Below are 25,272 nucleotides of genomic sequence, written 5' to 3'. Positions count from 1 at the left end.
ATATATATATATGTGTGTGTGTGTGTATATATATATATATATATAATTATATATATATATATATATATATATATATATATATATATATATATATATATATATATATATATATATATATATATATACATACATACATACATACATATATATATATATATATATATATATATATATATATATATATATATATATATATATATATATTCACACTTGATCCATATTTTTTTTCAATTCTGCTGCTGATGAGGTAAAGGGTGAGGGAAATGAGATGGCTTTTCATTTATTTTGGAAGGTCGATGCTTAACAAAAATAATTAATTTACAATGTTACCGCGGAAAAGGCGCTCGTTAAAACTCGGAAGTATAATGCTCATGGATTTAAAAAGTGCAAATAAAACTGCATTGTAGCAGTAGAGATCGCAGATGCATCGTGTCTAAAATTTCATTTACAAGTTGCATTTAAAAAAAAGAGGAAAGAACACCATTTGTGCTCAAACGGATGCAAAAAGGTAATACGGTAATAAATATGGTCATTTCATTTGCGCGTTCAAATGTGGTTCAGAAAGAAGAGTGGTAAAATTAACGGACAAAGGAATATGTTTGAGCCTTCCCTCGTCGTCAGGAAGAACCTTGTCCGGTACCCTGTTTGCTTCGTACATTCTGGCTGGCACTGATCCTTCGCAGGAGCAGGGGAAGGCAAACAAGTCAAAAAAGTTTGCAGGAACGAGTATCAAAGTTATCATGGTGAATTCTAAAAGAAATACTGGACATGGTTTTGAGAAGAAAAGCAAACACATCTATGCACCAAGTCACCGACAACGACCACACGAAGGTCACTCTTCAGATCATCCCAATGGTCGGTGAAGCTCCGGATGCGATGTTTACGATCGTGATTTTTCATCTTCTCTCCTGCTCACCCTGGTCAAGTAGCGAGTGATATGTATTTTGGTTACGAGATTCACATCCCCAGGAAGGCTTGGGCCAATCTGGAGGAATTTGCTGCCGAAATGACGTCCGCATCTTCCACCCTTGCCTTCGACTTCCGGCTCACTGGTTCTCTCTGGTTCTGGATGATGGTTCTCTCTGGGAACTCGCAGATTCTTACTGCATTAACACCATGTCACAATGGCTCCGTTCCAGTGTTGGCCAATCTGTTTGAAACCGTACAGTGGTTTTGATTTCAGAAAAGCAACACTCTCCTATGCATCGATAACTGCTTGGCTATCCGCAGTAGCATAACTCAGAAAGCTATAACATGTGCAGTTCATGTGAGATTCTTGTCGCCAAAATTGCATGTTATGTGCTATTTTGATCAATAATGTGGTTTGTGTTTTAGGGGTTCGCAGCCAGATAAAGGTTCCTGTTGGTCCATGTTCAGTTGAGGTGTATGAAAAGAAGACTTGTGGAAAAATAATGGTCCCTGCAGCATCATTTCCAAATGGAGATTCCGAGATTGAGTTGGTTGTGATCAATCACGCAAAGCCATTTGGAAATCAAAATGAGAGAGAGGATAAGCCCTGTTCATATTAGTAGCTTTCAATAATTAAAAAAAAATCCCTCAATATCGTCACAGTTGCAAACTGCTGAACCAGCGGGTTTGCTAGTCCATAAGTGCAGAGTGCCCGAGTGTTCGAGTCGTAGCACGATTCAGGCCCGATGTGATGTCACGAGCTGTTCTTAAACTCTCCGTTCTCGGTGATAGAAAGCTTTGGTGGCTGTGCGCTGCCCGACAGCCCGTTGCGTGTTTGCCTGCTGTAGCGTTCCTTCAGCTGCGTCAGCGCGCTCAGCAGGCGGCCATTTGCTTCCTCCAGCGAATGCATCTTTTGATTCTGTACGCAGGCAGCGTGCCATGTCATGCACACTCTGGGACAATACATCAGTGTGCACACCATGTGAGCATATACTGTTTTACCTGCTCATTGCATAATACACAAGCTATGCTTGACAGCTGGTACAACACAACTTCAAGACAGTGTTGTCACAAGGACATTATTACCCATCACCCTCAAACACGAGGCCGGCACAGCATACGATCTTCGTAAGATGTGTCAAGAAGCAGACGTCATGTACCGTGTGCTACCTGTGCAAGGATGATGTCCTGCTTGGAGTCAACAATGGCCTGCATCTCTGCGTGGTCCTTCTTAAGCTCATCCTCCACCACACGCAGCCTGCAGATCAAACAGTCACATCGTTCTGATCATTTCCTGCTTCCTTAGCAAAGGCTCTCTTTCACCAAGTACTTTTTCCATCATGAAGCCAGTGAGTTAATGAAGAATGAGACAAAGCTAGTGAAATGCAAAAGCTTTCAAATTGAAAGCATGGCAAAACCTTAGTCTGTATTCACAAGTACAGATCGATCTCAGTATTTTATTTGAGCTGTTAATTGTGGATGATCTGAAAGCAAGGTGTGAAATGTATCAAAATTACGTGTTTTGCACTGGGCCTTAATTTGCACAAATATACGAGGCATTTTTTCAAATAATCTGTAAAAGGTTGCACATTGAAATATGGAACATAACTAGGTACGTAGCATGTGTATGTATATGTGTGTGTATGTCTGCACATGTTTGTATGTCTGCGTTTGTGTCATTGGGTGTTATCTCCATATGCGGGTTCCAGAAGGTGGGACGGACCCCACCCAGGTCTCAAAGTATCCATCTTCATATATGTGTGTATATGTATGAGTGTGTGCACATATGTGCATGTGTGTGTGTTTGGGTGTGTGCATGTGTACTTGCATGTAAGTTATTGTTGCCTGATATCTCCACATATGGTGGATTTCAGGAGATGGAATGGAGACCTACCAGGTATAAAATGTGTAATATGTCGTGTGTAATAATGTCTTGTGTAATAATATGAGTAATAATATATGGCTAATTCCATATTTGTGGGGTCCAACATATGACATTAGGTCCAAAATTTCAAATAAATTAAATATGCATAAACATGTGATTTCGTTATAGTAAAAAAATTATATTTTCAGAAATTTGAAAAACTATTCCACATACAATGCTGTCTGTTGAGAAAATCATTTGTATGGTCATGGGTCACTTGGGTCAGGCTTAATATATTAACTATATTGAAACTTATCATAATAACCATATTAACCACTGCCCTTCGTCTTTCAAGAACCAATTTCAATTTGAAACCGAGCCGCGAAGGCCGGCTTCTGGATTATCAAGACACTCACAGCGTAAACACGGGACACGGCAATCTTACCTTCCCTCTGGTTTTTGCTGTGCAGTGTACACGTTGAGAATCTATCAATATCAATGAAAATTCGGCAAATAATTAATCAAATCGAGAAATTACACTCAAATTTCAGTCAGCCATGTCATCACGAACGTAGGTTTGCTCGGCTCACCAAAACCTGGGCTGAGTAGCATTCGATGGTTACAGCCACAGTGCCCACCACAGCGTAAATTGGTATTCCCACTCGCACTACGTATAAGGGGGACTACCACCTTTACCACCTTTAGAGGCCATTTTTCCCCGCAAGCGGGGGTTGGCCTTTTTCGGGAACCGTGGTTGTTGTTGTTTTTTTGATCCCCTTTTTGAAGCAATGTTTTACGGCCGGATGCCCTTCCTGACGCCAACCCTTTTTGCTGCCAACTCTCACTGCGCGAAGGAAAATTTCGCTACCCACACGCGCTTCCTGTTTTGCCCCGTTGTCTGCACCATTCGAAAATAACAACATCCGGGAATTCTACAAGGGGTAGTTTCATGAAACTCGGAGCTTATCTGATGTGACAGTTTTATATGGGAAAATTCACAACGAAAAAATGTCGGGGGACGCGATTTCCAACCTTTTCACAAATGTTTGTAATTTCTTCTTCAACATGCCACTGTTATCCAAATGCGTAATCATCATTTTGTGGAATGATTAATCTCATGAATATATTTATCATTTCCCCCTCATGGCCACTTATTTTGAATTTATACTTCATATAAATGACAGTTTCATACGTAAAACTGGGGGACACGAAGATTTACGTTGAGTCATAATTGTTAAACCAACGGCACACAAAATGAGAAACACATGATACTATACAACTATACAAAAATTGTTGTTAATTATTAATGTTTTTATTCGCAATGAAAAATACATGAATTCAAGAACAGCAGTGAAGTTGCATTTAAAAATAATATATTTATACCATAAGTCACAAAGAAAATGAAAAAAAATACGGGGACACCAACATTTCTTTTAAGATTATGGTAAAATCTTAGTATTAATAATGCTTTTCCATTTACACATTGGAACACCCAATTGCTGCTCTACCTGAATAATGATATGAAACTCATGTAAGATTATATGGGATATTCGGAAAATCATACAAATTTCAGTCGCTTCATAATTCACTGTTGGACTACACACACAAATATGGAATTAGCCATTCATGTGTATAATATATATATATCTATATATATCTATATATATCTATATATATCTATATATATCTATGTATATATATATATATATATATATGTATATATATATATATATATATATATATATATTGTTGTGGATATGAGAATTGTGTTTCTTTTATTGTTGTGTAAATTGTTGTAAAAATATCACCCTCCTTCCTCCAGTTGTGTATAAAGGTCAAAGGGCGTCCCATAGTTAGGTCATATACAATCACGTTAGCCAATTATAGATTTCCTCCTTGTTGACAGTTATTTCCTTATTCTGTGTATTAGGTTAAGGCTTTGTCTTCCATTAATTAATCCTCCATTGCACCGAATTCAAATAGATAGATCCCCTTTCATTCCCATTCCCAAAGCCTCTATTGCCAACTGCATTCGCCGCCATTGCCCATGTGCTCCAACTCGGAGAAGAAGGGCGTGGCCCGCCCATCGTCATCAAGAGGTGGAGCCAAGAAGCCCCTACTACCAACCAAGAAAGAGTGGGTATGGCTCAAGAGGGCGGGGTTATAAAACCCGTGGCATCAGCCCCCACCGAGAGTTGCGCCAGAGGAGTCGAGACGAGCCCTCGGAGAGAGAAGGGAGAAGCGTCCTGAGGTGAGCCAGAGAAGCAGCTTTGGCTCCACCAGCAGTTTTGGCTCCACCAGCAGTTTTGGCTCCACCAGCAGCGTTGACTCCACCAGGCACCGTGGGCTCCACCAGGCAGCTTCGACCCGTTACCCCGCGGGAACCAGCATCGGTGACCGTCGAGGTCCAGCCCGACGTCCCGTGCGGGATCAAGCCCGAGCCATCTGCCCCAGCTGAACCTTCCCATTCCTCCTTCCAGTCATTCCTGCCTCCATTCCCCAGTCGTGTAAGTGTGATCGTAGTCTGTCTTTTGTCTTGTCCTTGGGTTTCGAAGTAAGACTGTAATAGGTAAGCTAAGTTTCACTGTGTCCTTCTGGTCCGTCCCTCTTTCTGCCTTTATTTTATTATCCTTCCTTCTCCTTGGTTTCTTTTGATTGTAAATAGTAATAATAAATCATATTCGTATTTCCTACCTCTTGTCTTCTTCTTCTTCACATCCGTCGTCTTTGTCTTTTCCAAATTGAATACCTGTGGCACGATTTGGCCAACGTTCAGAATCGGGTTAGTCTTTGTTAACGGTTCGGGCCGCGGCTGCCATCCGCTCGGCAAATTAACATCTTATCCGCGGTCACGAACGAAGCTGCTCACCGGCCTTTCCGGAGGTCGCGGTGCAGCTTCAGGGACCACGTCGGTCAGTGACAAGCGAGGGGACTAATCCCCCCTCAAAGGGGAACCATAGGCCGACGTTGGGTTCCGTAACAATATATATATATATATATATATATATATATATATATATATATATATATATATATATATATATATATATATATATACATACATATATATATATACATATACCGTATATATATACATATATATATATATACATATATATATATATATATATACATACATACATACATACATATATATACATACATACATACATACATACATATATATACATACATACATACATACATACATACATATATATATATATATATATATATATATATACATGTGTGTGTAATAAATGTGTGTAATGATATGTCTGTGTAATAACAATATGTCGTGTGTGTGTAGAATATTTGTGTGTACAATATGTTAAAAAAAACATAGGGGCAATAACCCTGGCGCTCACCTGGTAGAATAAACAGTATACTGCACTGACTAAGGGTATTTTAAACCAATTTCAATGGTTGCGAGAAGAAAGGGCAGCATGTGGAATCATACTAGCATCATCATAAGACGTTAAACAAACAAACAAAAAAAATACCCATTTTGGGGGGCAACTATCCCTCCCCCATCCCCATATATCTCCTAAGACCCAAATTTTCTAATGTCTTGAACAAACATTGGTACATCATGGGTGATTAAGGTTGTGGTGAAGTTTCATCGAAATTGCATGTGTAGTTTCTGAGAAAAAACCAAATACCTATTTTAGGACGCAAACCCCCCCCCCCCCCGGTAGACCCCTAAAGGGGCAGATTATTTTAATGCCGTGAACATACTTTGGTACATCACGAGTGGTGAAGGTTGTGGTCAAGTTTCATCGAAATTGTGTGTGTAGTTTCAGAGGAAAAAGCAAATTCCTATTTTGGGGGGTCAAACCTGGATCCACCTTGACCCCGGTAAACACACTTAGACCCCGATATGTTTTAATGCCATGAACCAACTTTAGTCACAACACAGCAAATATAATTTGTGCCAAATTTGGTCGCAATCCCATCAGTGGTTTCAGAGAAGAAGTTTCAAGTGTTTACGGACGGACTGACGGACGGATGATGCACTATCACATAAGCTCCCCTGAACTTCGTTCCAGGTGAGCTAAAAATACTAATCACTTCCCCTCCTTTAAGATTAATGTTATCCTCCCTTTCTAAACTCGTGTTTCCCTGTATGGCTAATGCTCCTATGCCCTACACACGTGTGTGTGGCTGTGTGTATGTCTATGTGTGTATTGTGTGTGTGTGTGTGTGTGTGTGTGTGTGTGTTGCTTTTGTGTGTGTGTTGCGTGTGTGTGTGTGTGTGTGTGTGTGTGTGTGTGTGTATGTGTGTGTACGTGTGCATGCGTGTGTATCTCAAAGAAGTGAGGTCTAATGCAAGTATTAAATATATAGTGACCAGCTTCATACTGATTTGAGGAGCATAAAACATTGCCTCAAACAGGGAACTGTGGCGGACACAAAAGCCCACTGGTGGCGTGGTGACATCATTCCACGCACCAAGTGGGCGGTGGCCACGCCCGAGGGGTAGGCGTGGCCTCATGATATACACCGGGCGACCAGCCCGGAGCATTTCAGTGTTACAGTGTAGTCTTACAATAAAGACGTTTATATGTTACCGCTTGTCCGCTTCCTCCTTGCTCACAAGCAGCGCGCGTAACGCCGTGCTTTACTGGTGACCGTCGACGTTGGATCTGCCGTAGCGATCCTTCCGAACACGACGCCATTGCAATGGCCAACGACAAGGCAATGGCGATTAAACTTCCCGAATTTTGGGAGGCCCAGGCCGAAGTCTGGTTCGTTCAAGCCGAAGCCCAATTTCAGCTTCGGCGCCTCACCAACGACGACCTGCGCTACTGCCATGTCGTCGCCTCCCTCGGGCCCGGCACGGCCGCTCGAGTTGTGTCCGTCCTTCGCCACCCACCGGACGGCCACAAGTACGAGGCACTCAAGCGGCTACTCCTAGCCACGTTCGGCCTCACGGACGACGCACGGGCCGACCGCCTCCTGGATCTCCCCGAGCTCGGTGAGACGCGCCCGTCGGTCCGAATGGACCATATGCTGTCACTGTTGGGCGACGAAGTCCCCGGTTCGCTATTCCGGGCGCTTTTCCGGCGCCAACTTCCAGCGCAGGTTCGCCTCGCGTTGGCCGGGACCGAGCTAACAGAACCCCGAGCATTGGCCGCCAAGGCGGACAGGTACTTCGCCGTTTCGGACACGCGGGCGAGCGTCGGCGTGGCCGTCACGGCCCTCGACGCTGATGTTCAGCAGCATGTTCCACAGCATCAGCTTCTACAGCGCGCTGATGTTCAGCAGCATGCTGATACGCACCTCGTGAACGCCGCCACGCCCCGCCCACCGCCGCGGCGAAAACCGCCACCGCGGGGAAACCCGCCAACTCCACCGGCCTGGCGGAGCCAGCCGCGCTCCTCCAGCTCCACCACCTGGTGCTGGTTCCACGCCAGGTTCGGCCACGAAGCTCGGCGGTGTCATCCGCCGTGCTCCTTCAACGGGTCGGGAAATGCCCGGGCCGGCGCTCAATAGTGGCGATGAGCGCCGGCCGTTCGAGCAGCCTGCTGTTCATAACGGACACCTTCTCCGGGCGCCGTTACCTGTGCGACACGGGAGCGCAGGTGAGTGTCATTCCCGCCGGCACGTCAGACAAGCACGCCGCGGGTGGGGGCCCCGCGCTGCTTGCCGCGAACGGGACGCCCATCCGTACGTACGGAAAACGCTGCCTCTCTCTGCGGTTTGGAGGGCAGGTTTTCCGATGGACGTTCGTCACCGCCGACGTGCCCATGGCACTGCTTGGCGCGGACTTCCTGTGCGCTAATGGGCTCCTGGTCGACGTCAAGCGCAGACGGCTTGTCCAGGCCGAGACATTTAGCTCGCTCGCTTGTGCGTTGCCCAGCTCAACGAGCGGCTTGCCAAGCGGCTTGCTGAACGATTCGGTTCTGGCCACGTTGGTCTGTACGCTTCCGGCAGCGGACGCATTCACCCGCCTCCTCGCTGGCTTCCCGGCCCTCACGCGGCCCACCTTCTCGGCGGGGGCCGTCAAGCACGGGGTGGCCCATCACATCCCCACCGTCGGGCCACCGGTCTACGCCCGGGCACGCCGCCTCGAGCCGACGAAGCTGGCGGTGGCAAAAGCGGGGTTCGCTACCCTGGAGCGACTCGGCATCGTTCGGCGCTCAGAGAGCGCTTGGGCGTCGCCGCTGCACATCGTGCCGAAGCCCGGCGGGGGATGGCGACCGTGCGGGGACTATCGCCGTCTCAATGACGCCACGACTCCCGACCGCTACCCCGTCCCCCACATTCAGGACTTTTCCGCCCGTTTGACGGGCAGGTCCTTCTTCTCGAAGGTGGACCTCATACGCGGCTACCATCAGGTCCCCGTCAGGCCGGAGGACGTCCCGAAGACGGCGGTCATCACGCCATTCGGACTCTTCGAGTTCCTGCGCATGCCCTTCGGTCTGAAGAATGCGGCTCAGGCGTTCCAGCGACTGATGGACAGCGTCCTGCGCGACTTGGATTTTGTCTACGTCTACCTGGACGATATCCTCGTCGCCAGCGCGTCCCGCGAAGAGCACCTACGCCACCTCCGCACGCTCTTCGAACGCCTGGGCCAGCATGGCCTGATTGTGAACCCCGCAAAGTGCCGGTTCGGCGCCGCCACAATCGATTTTCTGGGGCACCGTGTCACCAGGCACGGAGCCGTCCCCCTGCCGGCCAAGGTGGAGGCGGTGAAGGGGTTTCCGCGCCCCCGCACGATCAGAGGGCTGCAGGAGTTCCTGGGCATGGTGAACTTTTACCATCGGTTCCTGCCCCGTATCGCCCAGCTCCTGCGCCCCCTGCACGAAGCTCTCGGAGGTAAGCCGGGCAAAGGCGACGTTACCTGGACCGAGCAGATGGACACGGCGTTCACAGGCGCGAAGCTCGCCTTGGCTAACGCCACCATGCTCGCGCACCCGGCGCCCGATGCACCGATCGCCCTCACCACCGATGCCTCGGACTACGCGGTGGGCGCGGTGCACGAGCAATGGGTGCGTGGAGCTTGGCAACCGCTGGCGTTCTTTAGCCGGCAGCTTCGCCCGCCCGAACGCCGTTACAGTACCTTCGACCGCGAGTTGCTCGGACTTCACTTGGCGGTCAGGCACTTCCGCCATCTGCTCGAGGGCCGGGCGTTCACTGCCTTCGTCGACCACAAGCCGCTGATCTTTGCGATGGGCAAGGTCACCAAGCCGTGGTCGGCCCGGCAGCAGCGTCACCTCTCGGCCGTGTCCGAGTACACTACGGACATCCAGCACGTCGCGGGGAAGGACAACCCGGTGGCGGATTGCCTTTCCCGGGCCGTCGCCCACGCAGTCCACCTCGGCATCGACTATGCCCGGATGGCAGCGGACCAGGCCGCTGACCCCGACGTCCAGGCCTTGCGGACCGCCGTCACGGGCCTCCGCGTCACCGAGGTGCCGTTCGACGGCGCGGGCGTGGCCCTCTTGTGCGACGTCTCCCTCGGGCGTCCTCGCCCCATCGTGCCCGCGGGCTGGCAGCGCCAGGTGTTTGATGCCATCCACGGCCTGTCCCACCCGGGCGCGAGGGCCTCCCAAAGGCTGATCGCCGACAAGTTCGTCTGGCATGGCCTCCGGAAGGTCGTCCGCGGCTGGGCCAGTACGTGCCTTGCGTGCCAGCGCGCCAAGGTGCACCGGCACACCCAGGCCCCGTTGGCCCCGTTCACGGTGCCGGAACGCCGGTTTGACCACGTCCACGTGGACCTGGTGGGACCTCTGCCCCCCTCGCGGGGTTTCACCTACGTCCTCACCATGGTGGACCGCACCACCCGGTGGCCGGAGGCCGTGCCCTTGGCGTCGACAACGGCGGCCGATGTCGCGCAGGCTTTCATCGCCACCTGGGTCGCCCGGTTCGGCGCCCCCTCAGACATCTCATCCGACCGCGGCCCCCAGTTCACCTCGGAGCTCTGGGGGGCGGTTGTGCAGGGGCTCGGGGTCCGGCTGCACCGAACCACGGCCTACCACCCCCAGGCTAACGGCCTGTGTGAGCGATTTCACCGCTCATTGAAGGCCGCGCTCCGGGCCACCCTCCGCGACGGCGGCTGGGTCGACAGGCTCCCCTGGGTCCTGCTGGGCCTCCGGACGGCGCCCAAGGAGGACCTGCGCGCATCCGCGGCGGAGTTGGTCTTCGGGCAACCGCTGCGGGTGCCGGGCGAGTTCCTCCCCGACTCCACAGCACCATGGTCCGCGGCACAGCAGCGCTCCGCTCTGCAAGAGACCGCCCAGAGGTTCGCCCCGGTGCCAACGGCATGCCACGGGCACCCACCGACGCACGTCGCCCCAGAGCTTCGCACGGCGGAGTACGTCTTCGTCCGCCACGATGCCCATCGGACACCACTGCGGCCCCCGTACGACGGGCCTTTCCGCGTGCTGGAGACCGGGGCGAAGCACTTCACCCTGGACATCGGCGGTACTCCTGACCGCGTTTCGGTAGACCGCCTCAAGCCGGCCCACCTCGATGTGGACCATCCACCGCCAGTGGCCCGACCCCCACGTCAGGGCCGCCCTCCTGCGGGCGGACCCCCGGCACCGCCCAGCCCCGCCGCCACGCCACCCCCCGGTCCTGCACCCATCCCAGGGGCATCCCACCTGGCATCCCTGCACCCCGGACGCCGCCGATCGCCAGGGGGCGCTTCGGCCGGGTCATTCGTCTGCCCCGCAAACTGGCCCTCCAGGTGCGCGGGAATTCTGGGGGGGCGCGTGTGGCGGACACAAAAGCCCACTGGCGTGGTGACATCATTCCACGCACCAAGTGGGCGGTGGCCACGCCCGAGGGGTAGGCGTGGCCTCATGATATACACCGGGCGACCAGCCCGGAGCATTTCAGTGTTACAGTGTAGTCTTACAATAAAGACGTTTATATGTTACCGCTTGTCTGCTTCCTCCTTGCTCACAAGCAGCGCGCATAACGCCGTGCTTTAGAACCATGATTGTCATGGGGCCCGCAAGGCTAACCCCCGCTCTAGCGGGGAAAAATGGCCTTAAAACGATCATTCATATTTCATTCATCTTCATACTGATATCCAGGTCACGGAAATGTTCACAGTGTGATACGTTTCACCATCACCATGGGGTTTTGCACAACTAGCTGCAGTTTCAAATGCTAAACGAGGAAAAAAAACGTTTCCTTCATTGTTATATTTCTTATTCCATTAACACTTGAATGTCATACCAAATGTGGCTAGCTGACACTTTTGCATGACTCTGGGAAGGTCATTAAAACAAGCAATATGACATTCCTCGACAAGGACACTTGTTTATGACAAAGGCAGCATATGGATCCAATAATCGTGATTCTTGATTATGAAAAGTGTATCTATTTATGAACCAATACTTTCGATCCTTTTTGAGCGCTTTATGATGGTGTTGATGGTGTTGATGATGCAGAAGCGATAATGGTGTTCTCGTGCCGAGGATTCTGCAGTACGACCTATCATGTGTGGGGCTGTGAGTGGTTGGGAGGATTCCGTGCTCCTTGTAAGGATGATTCAAGTTTAACCTAAACTTCTTCTTAGGAAAGTCATAGTCATGTATGTCGTTTAAAAATCGAGGGGATTTGTCCCGACTGTGTTGGTAACCATTACCCATAATAACCTGTTTTCTGCTTTAATATATGTGCTGAAAATAAAGATGGCATCAAGTGAGGGAAAACAAAGATAGTGTGGCGGACACAAAAGCCCACTGGCGTGGTGACATCATTCCACGCACCGAGTGGGCGGTGGCCACGCCCGAGGGGTAGGCGTGGCCTCATGATATACCCCGGGCGACCAGCCCGGAGGAGTTGAGTGTTACAGTGTAGTCTTACAATAAAGAAGTTTATATGTTACCGCTTGTCCGCTTCCTCCTTGCTCACAAGCAGCGCGCGTAACGCCGCGCTTTACTGGTGACCCTCGACGTTGGATCTGCCGGAGCGATCCTTCCACACGCGACGCCATCGCCATGGCCGCCTTCGTCAAACTTCCGGAATTTTGGGAGGCTCAGGCCGAAGTCTGGTTCGTCCAGGCCGAAGCCCAATTTCAGCTTCGGCACCTCACCGGCGATGACACGCGCTACTGCCACGTCGTCGCCTCCCTCGGGCCCGGCACGGCCGCTCGAGTTGTGTCCGTCCTTCGCCACCCACCGGACGGCCACAAGTACGAGGCACTCAAGCGGCTACTCCTAGCCACGTTCAGCCTCACGGACGACGCACGGGCCGACCGCCTCCTGGATCTCCCCGAGCTCGGTGAGACGCGCCCGTCGGTCCGAATGGACCATATGCTGTCACTGTTGGGCGACGAAGCCCCCGGTTCGCTATTCCGGGCGCTTTTCCGTCGCCAACTTCCAGCGCAGGTTCGCCTCGCGTTGGCCGGGACCGGGCTAACGGAACCCCGAGCATTGGCGGCCGAGGCGGACAAGTACTTCGCCGCTTCGGACACGCGGGCGAGCGTTGGCGTGGCCGTCACGGCCTTCGACGCTGATGTTCCACAGCATCATCTTCTACAGCACGCTGATGTTCCACAGCATCATCTTCTACAGCACGCTGATGTTCCACAGCATCATCTTCTACAGCACGCTGATGTTCCACAGCATCATCTTCTACAGCACGCTGTGGTTCAGCAGCATGCTGATACGCACCTCGTGAACGCCGCCACGCCCCGCCCACCGCCGCGGCGAAAACCGCCACCGCGGGGAAACCCGTCGACTCCACCGGCCTGGCGGAGCCAGCCGCACTCCTCCAGCTCCACCACCTGGTGCTGGTTCCACGCCAAGTTCGGCCAGGAAGCTCGGCGGTGTCATCCGCCGTGCTCCTTCAACGGGTCGGGAAACGCCCGGGCCGGCGCTCAATTGTGGCGATGAGCGCCGGCCGTTCGAGCAGCCTGCTGTTCATAACGGCCACCTTCTCCGGGCGCCGTTACCTGTGCGACACGGGAGCACAGGTGAGTGTCATTCCCGCCGGCACGTCAGACAAGCACGCCGCGGGTGGGGGCCCCGCACTGCTTGCCGCGAATGGGACGCCCATCCGTACGTACGGAAAACGCTGCCTCTCTCTGCGGTTTGGAGGGCAGGTTTTCCGATGGACGTTCGTCACCGCCGACGTGCCCATGGCACTGCTTGGCGCGGACTTCCTGTGCGCTAATGGGCTCCTGGTCGACGTCAAGCGCAGACGGCTTGTCCAGGCCGAGACGTTCAGCTCGCTCGCATGTGCGTTGCCCAGCTCAACGAGCGGCTTGCCAAGCGGCTTGCCGAACGATTCGGTTCCGGCCACGTTGGTCTGTACGCTTCCGGCAGCGGACGCATTCACCCGCCTCCTCGCCGGCTTCCCGGCCCTCACGCGGCCCACCTTCTCGGCGGGGGCCGTCAAGCACGGGGTGGCCCATCACATCCCCACCGTCGGGCCACCGGTCTACGCCCGGGCACGCCGCCTCGAGCCGACGAAGCTGGCGGTGGCAAAAGCGGAGTTCGCTACCCTGGAGCGACTCGGCATCGTTCGGCGCTCAGAGAGCGCTTGGGCGTCGCCGCTGCACATCGTGCCGAAGCCCGGCGGGGGATGGCGACCGTGCGGGGACTATCGCCGTCTCAATGACGCCACGACTCCCGACCGCTACCCCGTCCCCCACATTCAGGACTTTTCCGCCCGTTTGGCGGGCAGGTCCTTCTTCTCGAAGGTGGACCTCATACGCGGCTACCATCAGGTCCCCGTCAGGCCGGAGGACGTCCCGAAGACGGCGGTCATCACGCCATTCGGACTCTTCGAGTTCCTGCGCATGCCCTTCGGTCTGAAGAATGCGGCTCAGGCGTTCCAGCGACTGATGGACAGCGTCCTGCGCGACTTGGATTTTGTCTACGTCTACCTGGACGATATCCTCGTCGCCAGCGCGTCCCGCGAAGAGCACCTACGCCACCTCCGCACGCTCTTCGAACGCCTGGGCCAGCATGGCCTGATTGTGAACCCCGCAAAGTGCCGGTTCGGCGCCGCCACAATCGATTTTCTGGGGCACCGTGTCACCAGGCACGGCGCCGTCCCCCTGCCGGCCAAGGTGGAGGCGGTGAAGGGGTTTCCGCGACCCCGCACGATCAGAGGGCTGCAGGAGTTCCTGGGCATGGTGAACTTTTACCATCGGTTCCTGCCCCGTATCGCCCAGCTCCTGCGCCCCCTGCACGAAGCTCTCCGAGGTAAGCCGGGCAAAGGCGACGTTACCTGGACCGAGCAGATGGACACGGCGTTCACGGGCGCGAAGCTCGCCTTGGCTAACGCCACCATGCTCGCGCACCCGGCGCCCGATGCACCGATCGCCCTCACCACCGATGCCTCGGACTACGCGGTGGGCGCGGTGCACGAGCAATGGGTGCGTGGAGCTTGGCAACCGCTGGCGTTCTTTAGCCGGCAGCTTCGCCCGCCCGAACGCCGTTACAGTACCTTCGACCGCGAGTTGCTCGGACTTCACTTGGCGGTCAGGCACTTCCGCCATCTGCTCGAGGGCCGGGCGTTCACTGCCTTCGTCGACCACAAGCCGCTGATCTTCGCGATGGGCAAGGTCACCAAGCCGTGGTCGGCCCGGCAGCAGCGTCACCTCTCGGCCGTGTCCGAGTACACGACGGACATCCAGCACGTCGCGGGGAAGGACAACCCGGTGGCGGATTGCCTTTCCCGGGCCGTCGCCCACGCAGTCCACCTCGGCATCGACTATGCCCGGATGGCAGCGGACCAGGCCGCTGACCCCGACGTCCAGGCCTTGCGGACTGCCGTCACGGGCCTCCGCGTCACCGAGGTGCCGTTCGACGGCGCGGGCGCGGCTCTCTTGTGCGACGTCTCCCTCGGGCGTCCTCGCCCCATTGTGCCCGCGGGCTGGCAGCGCCAGGTGTTTGACGCCATCCACGGCCTGTCCCACCCGGGCGCGAGGGCCTCCCAAAGGCTGATCGCCGACAAGTTCGTCTGGCATGGCCTCCGGAAGGCCGTCCGCGGCTGGGCCAGGACGTGCCTCGCGTGCCAGCGCGCCAAGGTGCACCGGCACACCCAGGCCCCGTTGGCCCCGTTCACGGTGCCGGAACGCCGGTTTGACCACGTCCACGTGGACCTGGTGGGACCTCTGCCCCCCTCGCGGGGTTTCACCTACGTCCTCACCATGGTGGACCGCACCACCCGGTGGCCGGAGGCCGTGCCCTTGGCGTCGACAACGGCGGCCGATGTCGCGCAGGCTTTCATCGCCACCTGGGTCGCCCGGTTCGGCGCCCCCTCAGACATCTCATCCGACCGCGGCCCCCAGTTCACCTCGGAGCTCTGGGGGGCGGTTGCGCAGGGGCTCGGGGTCCGGCTGCACCGAACCACGGCCTACCACCCCCAGGCTAACGGCCTGTGTGAGCGATTTCACCGCTCATTGAAGGCCGCGCTCCGGGCCACCCTCCGCGACGGCGGCTGGGTCGACAGGCTCCCCTGGGTCCTGCTGGGCCTCCGGACGGCGCCCAAGGAGGACCTGCGCGCATCCGCGGCGGAGTTGGTCTTCGGGCAACCGCTGCGGGTGCCGGGCGAGTTCCTCCCCGACTCCACGGCACCATGGTCCGCGGCACAGCAGCGCTCCGCTCTGCAAGAGACCGCCCAGAGGTTCGCCCCGGTGCCAACGGCATGCCACGGGCACCCACCGACGCACGTCGCCCCGGAGCTTCGCACGGCGGAGTACGTCTTCGTCCGCCACGATGCCCATCGGACACCACTGCGGCCCCCGTACGACGGGCCTTTCCGCGTGCTGGAGACCGGGGCGAAGCACTTCACCCTGGACATCGGCGGTACTCCTGACCGCGTTTCGGTAGACCGCCTCAAGCCGGCCCACCTCGATGTGGACCATCCACCGCCAGTGGCCCGACCCCCACGTCGGGGCCGCCCTCCTGCGGGCGGACCCCCGGCACCGCCCAGCCCCGCCGCCCCCCGGTCCTGCACCCATCCCAGGGGCAGCCAGGGGCATCCCACCTGGTATCCCTGCACCCCGGACGCCGCCGATCGCCAGGGGGTGCTTCGGCCGGGTCATTCGTCTGCCCCGCAAACTGGCCCTCCAGGTGCGCGGGAATTCTGGGGGGGCGCGTGTGGCGGACACAAAAGCCCACTGGCGTGGTGACATCATTCCACGCACCGAGTGGGCGGTGGCCACGCCCGAGGGGTAGGCGTGGCCTCATGATATACCCCGGGCGACCAGCCCGGAGGAGTTGAGTGTTACAGTGTAGTCTTACAATAAAGAAGTTTATATGTTACCGCTTGTCCGCTTCCTCCTTGCTCACAAGCAGCGCGCGTAACGCCGCGCTTTAATAGGAAATTTCTGGTCATAAAAACAAGCCTGTTAAAATTTACAAACAACTGGTTGCACCATATGGTGATGATTACCTGTCAAGGTTGTACATAGGCTAAGTTACAAACAACTTCAAGTAAAATTTGAACCATTGCCATAAATATATTCAACCATCTGTTATGCAAACAATGGATGTGTGTATGGCAGTGTGTTTCGTTTGGGAATGCTGCCAATTTTGCATATGTAATATGTAGACAGTTTATAGAAAGCTACTAAAGTTTACATATTGCAATAGAAACACACACACAAAATTAAATCCTTGCTGACCGTGCAACGATTGCCTTGATCTGGCTGTCTTTATCTTCCTGCTGCCGGCGCAGTGCTTCGTCGCTGCGTGTGAGACGGGCTTGATACTCCCGTGTCAACCTTTGCATCTGCTCCTCCTGCATCCGCAGCCGCCTCTCGTACTCCTCCATCATCTGATTAGACGTGCTCAGTTGGTCCTTCAGCTGCGCGATCTCTTGCTCATACTGCAAAATATGCGAGTAAAAATAAATAAATGAAAAATCATTCATAGAGCTACACTTGGCAAAAGAGAACAAAGTAGAATGGCACTCAGTAGAGCATCCTTTTAACCTCAAAAATAATTGGTGGTTGAATTCAGTGACCTGATATGCAAATCGTCTTCAAATTTTAAGTTAATCGGATGAAAATTGACAATTTTAGAAATTTGGCCTATGTTGACCTTTTGGCCTATGTTGACCTTAAATATAATTGGTGGTTGAATTCAGTTAGCTGGTATGAAAATCCTGTTCAAATTTCAGGTCAATCAGATGGAAATTGAGGATTTTGGAAATTTGAAAAGGTTGTTGACCTTTTGCCATGTTGACCTTTTGGCCTATGTTTATCTCAAAAATAGTTGGTGGTTGAATTCAGTTAGCTGATATATGTCTTATTGAAATTTCAAGTCAATAGGATGAAAATTGAGGATTTTATAAACTCGAAAAAAGAGGTTGACCTTTGGCCTATGTTGTCCTTTTGACCTCAAAAATAAATAGGATTCTGTCGGACCACAAACTCTACCGTTTGGTGATGTTTTGTGAAGATCAGTTTAAAATTGTGACCTGTAGGCAAGTCTAAGTGAGCGGACAGACAAACACACAAACCAGAGTGATCAAAATACTTGTCAAAAAAAATGTTTTGCCAAGTAATAAAATAACCGACTTTTTGTTGTTAGCTGATGCTGGTGTTACCAGCGAGATGGCACTCAAATGTCGGGTAAATAAACATAGTGTGTTAAAGTACCTGCAAAGCATGCAAACAATTGGGCTGAAAGATTGGAGTGCTCTTCCACAAAAGATGGCTTTACCATGCAGAAGCTAAATACCACGTCTCACTAGAATAGAGTTGGTTGCTGCCCTTTGGATGATCTCACGTTTGCAGCGGTATAAATGTGCGAGGAAAGGGCTCATCGCAACAATCCATTTATATTGAAGAAATCAGCTTCGAGATATAAAAATAATCACATTATATAAGGTGGAATTGACACGTCTTATGAGATTCAAAGATATATATTTTAAGTTGTTAAATATGCTTTTGCATAACTGTCGTGTTTATAACATTTGCCATGGTTCATCAAATTGAGGTTGCAATTCATGTCCTCTGCGTGTGCACACAAGCTACACTTTTATGTACACACATACATGGTTTTATTTTTATTTTTTAGCATGCTTGATGTAGCTATCAGCACAGGTTGTAAAAATGAAGAACATCGCAAAAGGAAGCAAAATAAAATAAAGACTGGATTACACTCCTTCGGCACTTAGAAAGAGATCCGCGGATACCTCGTGTACGTCAAACTAAAGTGTGGGTTGTTTTTGATGTTTTCGTACAGGTGCCAAGGCTAATGGAAGAGATGAACGTTCTCAGAAAATAGATCAAGAGCCAAAATGAAAACAGTGGGACAACAAGAAACAGACGCTCCACAGCACGAAGAGCGGGATTGCAGGAGAAGGGTTGGAACAGGGGGTGTCGAAGCAAGTGTGGTGAAGCTCTGTGGCGGAAACGAGATATATGTGGCAGTGGGAAGCAGACTTGGAAGTATATTTGGAAGAACTCAAGGAAACGGACTCAAGAAGACATTTGCATACGTGAGAAAAGAGAGGAATGAAAGAATGGAGGTGAGCCTCAAGTTTAGACTTGAGGAGGTTAACAAGGAAACGGATTCCGGCAGAACCAAGTGACTGGGAGGGTTGGAGAAGCACGGTGGAGAAGTGAGGGCAAGAGATGAAAGACCAGAATAGAGACAGTTAAAAAAAAAAACTGCAAGACCAATAAACCTGCCAATAGTATGCAAGAAACAGATGCTGAGACAACTTCCTGATGCAACATTCCGGTGACATGGATGACCTTATATTACCGGCGCTCGAGGGGGAAAAATGGGAAGCAGCAGCACCAGTCCACAATGGGGAGCCATATTCCATGAGGCTGGATGAGAGCTTTTACGCAGTTATAAGTTGAAGATAGCAGAAGAAGGATCTCGCCTTGTGGAAAATTCTAAGGATCTGGTAGGCTTTGGAGGCATGATCTGCTCAGGTCTGGTTGTAGCTGATAGTGAAGCCTTGGAGCTCCAGAGACTGACTAGATGAGAAGTAAGTTGATTGATTTGCCTGCCGGTCCTTATTGGAGGGACAAATAGTGAATATGTCTTTATTGCACTAAAACACATGTTCCAAGTAGACGGCCAGTTGTAGGTTTCTCCAGATCAGCAGAGAAGGATGCTGCCGCAGCCTGCCTGGCTGAGAGGTGTGGAAGTGCCATGCACGGATCGGAGCCATCTGCAAGGTGATGCAATGGATTTAATAGTGACATGCCATGCAAATGACATGCCAATGATATATACCCAGAAGAGCATCGACTCCAGAACCCTACCGTGAGCGACACCGGCTTCTAGAGGTGCAGCGCTGGATAGTATTCCATCCAAAGCAAACCGCTGCTTGTGAGACAATACGAAATTTGAACAGACAGTGTAGGAGGGAAACCCGGATACTATGAGCCAAACTATTTGAATTGTGCTCCAAAAATTTTGATTAGCCATTGGAATGGTCCCACAACTAATTGATTTGCATGTGGCAAAGACCTCCGATTCACCAAAGTACATCTTGTGTCTACTGAGAGGTTTCAATAGTGCGGAAACATTGCATTGTTCGAATTAATTTTAATAGTTATCATTTGAAACAAATTCCCAGAGGAATAAAAGCACTCAACGTTTACATAACACGCTCTCAACATCAAGCATGAAAAAAAGTTTTTTTAAACATAACTTACCTGCTTCAGTTCTTTGCCACAATGCCATGAAAGGGACCAACCCAACTGTTTATTACATTAGAAAGGAGTCAGGGTGGAGAGGGGGCCGAATTAAGAATTTTTTACATGGGAAAAGGAAGAGAAGAAAGTATTATGTGAAAAGGGAAGTAGGCAGGGGAGTGTGTAAGGAAAGGTGGGGAGAGAAAGGAACGAAAGTTGTGAGGACATCGGACTAAGGAGCATGTAGCATAAGAGGTCGGGGGGAGGGTGGGTGACTTGCATTCCAGCATATTTGCATACTTAATAAATGTCATCGGATGGACAGACCTTTAACAAAAAAACAAAAAACAACCACCATCCATTTTCATACCAATGCAAATATTTTTAGTTAAACGGATTATTTGCCTGGATTAAACAGTGAATGGCAATTATTCTTATAAAGACAGCTTGGCTCAGAACTAAAAGCCTTCTGGCACCGAGTTTGAATGTCACCATTTGAGTATTTAAGCATTAGTGGAAATCCAGTGTCCCTCATGGAAAACAAAAGCTCCTAGGATGCCATGCGTGCGGATGGTTGTTGGAGGCACTGCCGTCACTCAGCTGCACTGTGATCTTTCTCAGCTGTCGAAGCGGGTCAATAACGTCTACAATGAGGACCTAGCTTGTAAATAAGACATGTGTGAATCACTTTTGAACACCCAGCTGTAGGCTGAGCAAAATATCCAAGGCCTGATTGGATGGGATGCTGAAAATGGGAGGGGAAAATGATGGCCGTTGTGTACGACAAGCATGTACAGAGTTCAGGTGAACATTGGTGACTAGATTCGCAGTGAAACACCACCCAAAATCTTGGACTGGTTTTTCAACAAGACAAGACCTTGGTTATTTGGAAAGTCATCAAAGCAGCGCTTCCAAGAGTGGCAGGTGGATCTGCACAGAAGCATTCCATTACAGACAGCAATCCACCCTCTTTAATTGAGAGAGAGGTGATAATAGATTTTCTTTCCATGGAAAAATGGATGACTTATGCATCGAACGGCCTTGCACAGGTGGATAACGTGCCACTTGAGAACAATGGATTAAAAATTAAAATGTTCTCCCAGTAACAGTGGAGAATCCCCAACTCTGGACGGTTCCCAAATAGTCCACAGGCGTTTTTTTTGTTGGAATGAGAGAAATCGCAGCATGGCACAGTGGAAAACAGGCCCAGATTCTGGAATATAACAAGGAAAAAACGACATAAAATGTCATAGCCCCTGAGATTTTAGTAATTTTGCTGTATGGAGTTAAAGGCTGCTAGTCGGCCATCTTTGGTTGGATTACAAAACAAAATCTTCTGCATACATATACTCTCATGTATTGTTTGTGCCAAATTTGAACAAAATCGGTCCATGCATATCTGAGGAAAGGTTGGGGACACATTTAAGTAGCACAATGGCCACCAATCCTTTCAGATAAAATCCAGATCAAATCTTGGATCTGATCTCTAAAAAAAAAAGACGTACATATGTAAACCATAATTCATTATCTGTGTGCCAAGTTTGAACAAGATCGGTAAAGGCATGTCCAAGAAATGGTTGAGGACGTGGGCAACATCGGGTTTTTTACAACTAAAATGGCTGCCAGCCGGCCATCGTTGATACGAAACAAAATAATGCACATGTGTACATCATTATGTTTTTTTTTTTTTTTACAAGTATGAACAAAATCGGTCCAAACATGTCCGATATATGGTTGCGGACGGATGGACAGACACACGGACGCACGAGACCCAATCCATAAGCCCCTACAAATAATAACCATTCCTTTCATACCGTGAGGAGCTGCTGAATCAGTTTCATTGGCTAAGGAGTACAATCATGGATGGGTCGCCATTCCGACACACGATATTTGAATGACTTATTATCCCAGTAAGCTGGTACTCATTTTGCCAACCTCGGGAAGGATGACAGGCTGAATCAACCCACCTGGAGTTATTTCAACGGCATGAGAGGGACTCAAACTAAACACCCTAAGATCTTAAGCCAGTCATCTTAACTGTCAAGCCAACACCAGGCACTATTCTTCATTATAGCAGGTGCCAAAATGTGGGATATGCTGATCAGCAACAACGATAACCCTTCAGCAACTACATGTCATATGATTGTATCATGTCCAATGTTTAAAGGGTAAATGTGGGAAGTATATCATTCTCAATTCTCTTTTCTTGTCTATGTAACAATTTTACTGATTTGCTCGTCTCAAACTCTTCCCTACAGGCTTCAAGCCTGCTGCCTACCACCACCTCATGATCCCCTCACAGTTACACTCCTACGCTTTACTACACAAGCTGAAACCATGTTTCTGCCCTTCTCCTACAATTGCTCTTTGTGCTGTGATGCAACCATTTGTCGTCATCCCATTGTTTCCTCTTTGCCCATTGATGTAATGCCCCGTTCTGGAAAATACCTACGATACAATTTTAAAAATAACTAGAGCAGAGCACCATCGCAAATTCCCACCTAAGGCAAAGTTGAAAGATGGCAAAAAATTCCACCAGGAATCACCCAATATCAAATTTAGAATTAATTTAATTTTGTTTTGTTTTGACCCCTGTGACCTTAATTCCCCACCCCTGAGGCATGATCCGGGGTCAAATGCAAAAATAATTACATATTCCATGCATCCCCCAATGTTAATTGCATATACCAAGTTTCATTTAAAAAAATGTTTAAAATGTGGCCATAATTGTATTTTTTGGTATTTGACCTTTTGAGCCCACCCCATGGGGCAAGCACCTTCTTGCCATGTGGTGATCATAACTACCAAGCTTGGTAAATTTCTGCCCAACTGTTTAGGAGAAGGGCTTTGGGAATTCTCTATTTACTTTCAACTACATATGAAAGAATTTTGAGGCTGATTAGCAGAAATATCTGGTCGAAGCCTGGCATGTCTCGAAGAGACAAGGCCGTTATTTTCCCGTTTTCCTTTCGTGACTCACTTTGCTTGAGAGGATGGACATTGGACAACCTCATACTTGTATTAGTGATGCTGGCATATTTTAAAGGACATTGCGAGATCTGGAATCTTTAAAAATGTGACATTCTTTCGAGCCACCAGGTATGGCACCTACCTTAACTCTGGAAAAATTGGCAGGCCAAACCAGCAAGCACGTCCCGATGAGGATTTTTTTAGTATACAAGATCGAGGTTCGTGTAAGAGCTCACATTAGTCACACTAGGACGTGCCCGTACGTGGGTGCCCGTACGTGCGTGCAAAAAAACATGCGTGCAAACAACAACAACAAAAAAAAACTTTGAAACCACGTGGCAGTAACGACCACAGAACCCCCCCCCCCTCTATTTACATGAAATGGTTTGGTCCATTCGCAACGACCACAGAACCACCCCCCTCTATTTACATGAAATGGTTTGGTCCATTCGCAAAGCCAAAGCGAACGGCGAACGGCTAAATCGCCATAGCTCGGTAACTACTTGTCCGATTAATATGAAACCTTGAAAAGGCACATCCTCGGGTCCCCAGCAATATACCTGGCAAGTTTCAAGTATATCGGACCCGTGGTTGTCGAGAAACAGCGGTCACAGACACACATACACACAGAGATTAGTGGAATTATAGATAGATAAAAACCAAAACAAACAGACACATAAAACATATAATAAAGGGAGAGGGAGACAAGATGGGGAGGGAGAGGGAAGCACACAAGTACAACAGTATAGAACAGGGACATCGGGAGATCTGTGGGAGGGAGAGGGCTTGGGGAGAGGAGGGATGGGAAGGGGGGTGGGGAGGGAGAGGGGTGGGTGGGAGAGGTATAAAATACATGGACACTGCTAGGACTTCCAGGAAAGAAGTCGGTATTTAAAAAAAGTGGATCTGGGGTGAATTAATGGGGGTAGAAAAGATCAAGGTTTTTGGATGGGGGAAGATAAGAGATGGTGGTGAACAGCTGTTTTAAAGACCTGGAGGGAGGAGTGGGATTGAAGAGAGTGAGGGAGTTTGTTCCAGAGGCAGGAGTAAAGAGGAATGAAAGAGTGAAGGTGAGCAGAGAGTCTTGATTTTGGCAGACAGACAAATAAATAAGGAAGATCGTAACTGAGTATACCTGCATGGAGTTTCAAAACTCGATAGTTTGCTGGAGAGATTGCAGCAACAAAATACACTCAACAGCAACAAAGCCAGCATTTCTGGTCCAACAACTAGCTCAATATGCACATGGAAAAAAGTTGAGCATGGGCTTCTTTTTCTCGATCATAGCAATAAGCAAGAAAATTATCCAGATACCGTTACAAAGAACCATATTATAAAAGGAGCTGCGTCTGTCTGTCTGCTTGGTGTGCTATAACTTGAGAACGGATAAACGGATTTAATGAAACCAATGACGGTGGATTCAGGGAACTCCCAGGAAGGTTTGTGATGCAAAAAAAAGGAAGGAATGTTTGTGTATGGGCACACATGGTGAAACTGCAAACGCCACCTTGCGACGCCGGTTATCCCCGCATGCACGGCAAGGTCTCCTAGGAATATTTTTTTGTCTTGCCCCCATAGAATAGCCATCACAGCTATACCGAGGAAATGAAAAGGCCAAATTGGAAGCACCCAAAAATTCGAGGAATCAGAGCGCATGCAGAGGAGAGGAGACCTCAGAGTTTGTTTACTGGCATGGCCTGTGCCCAGTACGTACCCCAGACAGTTTGATCAAAAGAAAGAAGAGAGGGTGAGGGAAAGGGTGAGACCGATTTTTTTTTTGATCTTCCTCTTAGTGTGTTGTTGAATATTATTCACAATTCAGCATCGAAAAAGGCTGTGATGAGTATCCTATTAACACTCTCCCTCTTCTTACTCCATGAGTATACAGCTCGGCCGGTATCGATACACCGCCTAATTTGTTTCCCGTTAACAGCAACCGTTTTGTTTT

General features: G+C 50.4%; 1 protein-coding gene across 3 annotated transcripts in view; it reads right to left on the bottom strand.

The window, feature by feature from the left end:
- Positions 1-228: 228 nt before the first annotated feature.
- Positions 229-25,272, bottom strand: part of DAB2IP (DAB2 interacting protein) — a 204,376-nt gene continuing 179,332 nt past the window's right edge. For 2 of the 3 annotated variants that reach the window (XM_078767189.1, XM_078767191.1), the window contains 3 exons: positions 17,376-17,578; positions 2,080-2,167; positions 229-1,828 (listed from right to left, as the gene is read on the bottom strand). In XM_078767189.1, the coding sequence (XP_078623315.1) occupies positions 1,664-1,828; positions 2,080-2,167; positions 17,376-17,578 (456 nt within the window). In that variant the 3' untranslated portion in view covers positions 229-1,663. Of the gene's footprint in view, positions 1,829-2,069; positions 2,168-17,375; positions 17,579-25,272 lie in introns of all 3 variants that reach the window. The other variant, XM_078767190.1, reaches the window with a different exon arrangement.

The sequence above is a fragment of the Myxine glutinosa genome, chromosome 13 (genome assembly GCF_964187855.1).
Source record: "Myxine glutinosa chromosome 13, kmMyxGlut1.1, whole genome shotgun sequence".
NCBI lineage: Eukaryota > Metazoa > Chordata > Myxini > Myxiniformes > Myxinidae > Myxine > Myxine glutinosa.
Note: the sequence above shows the minus strand (reverse complement) of the source record. Positions and strands in the feature narration are given on the sequence as shown.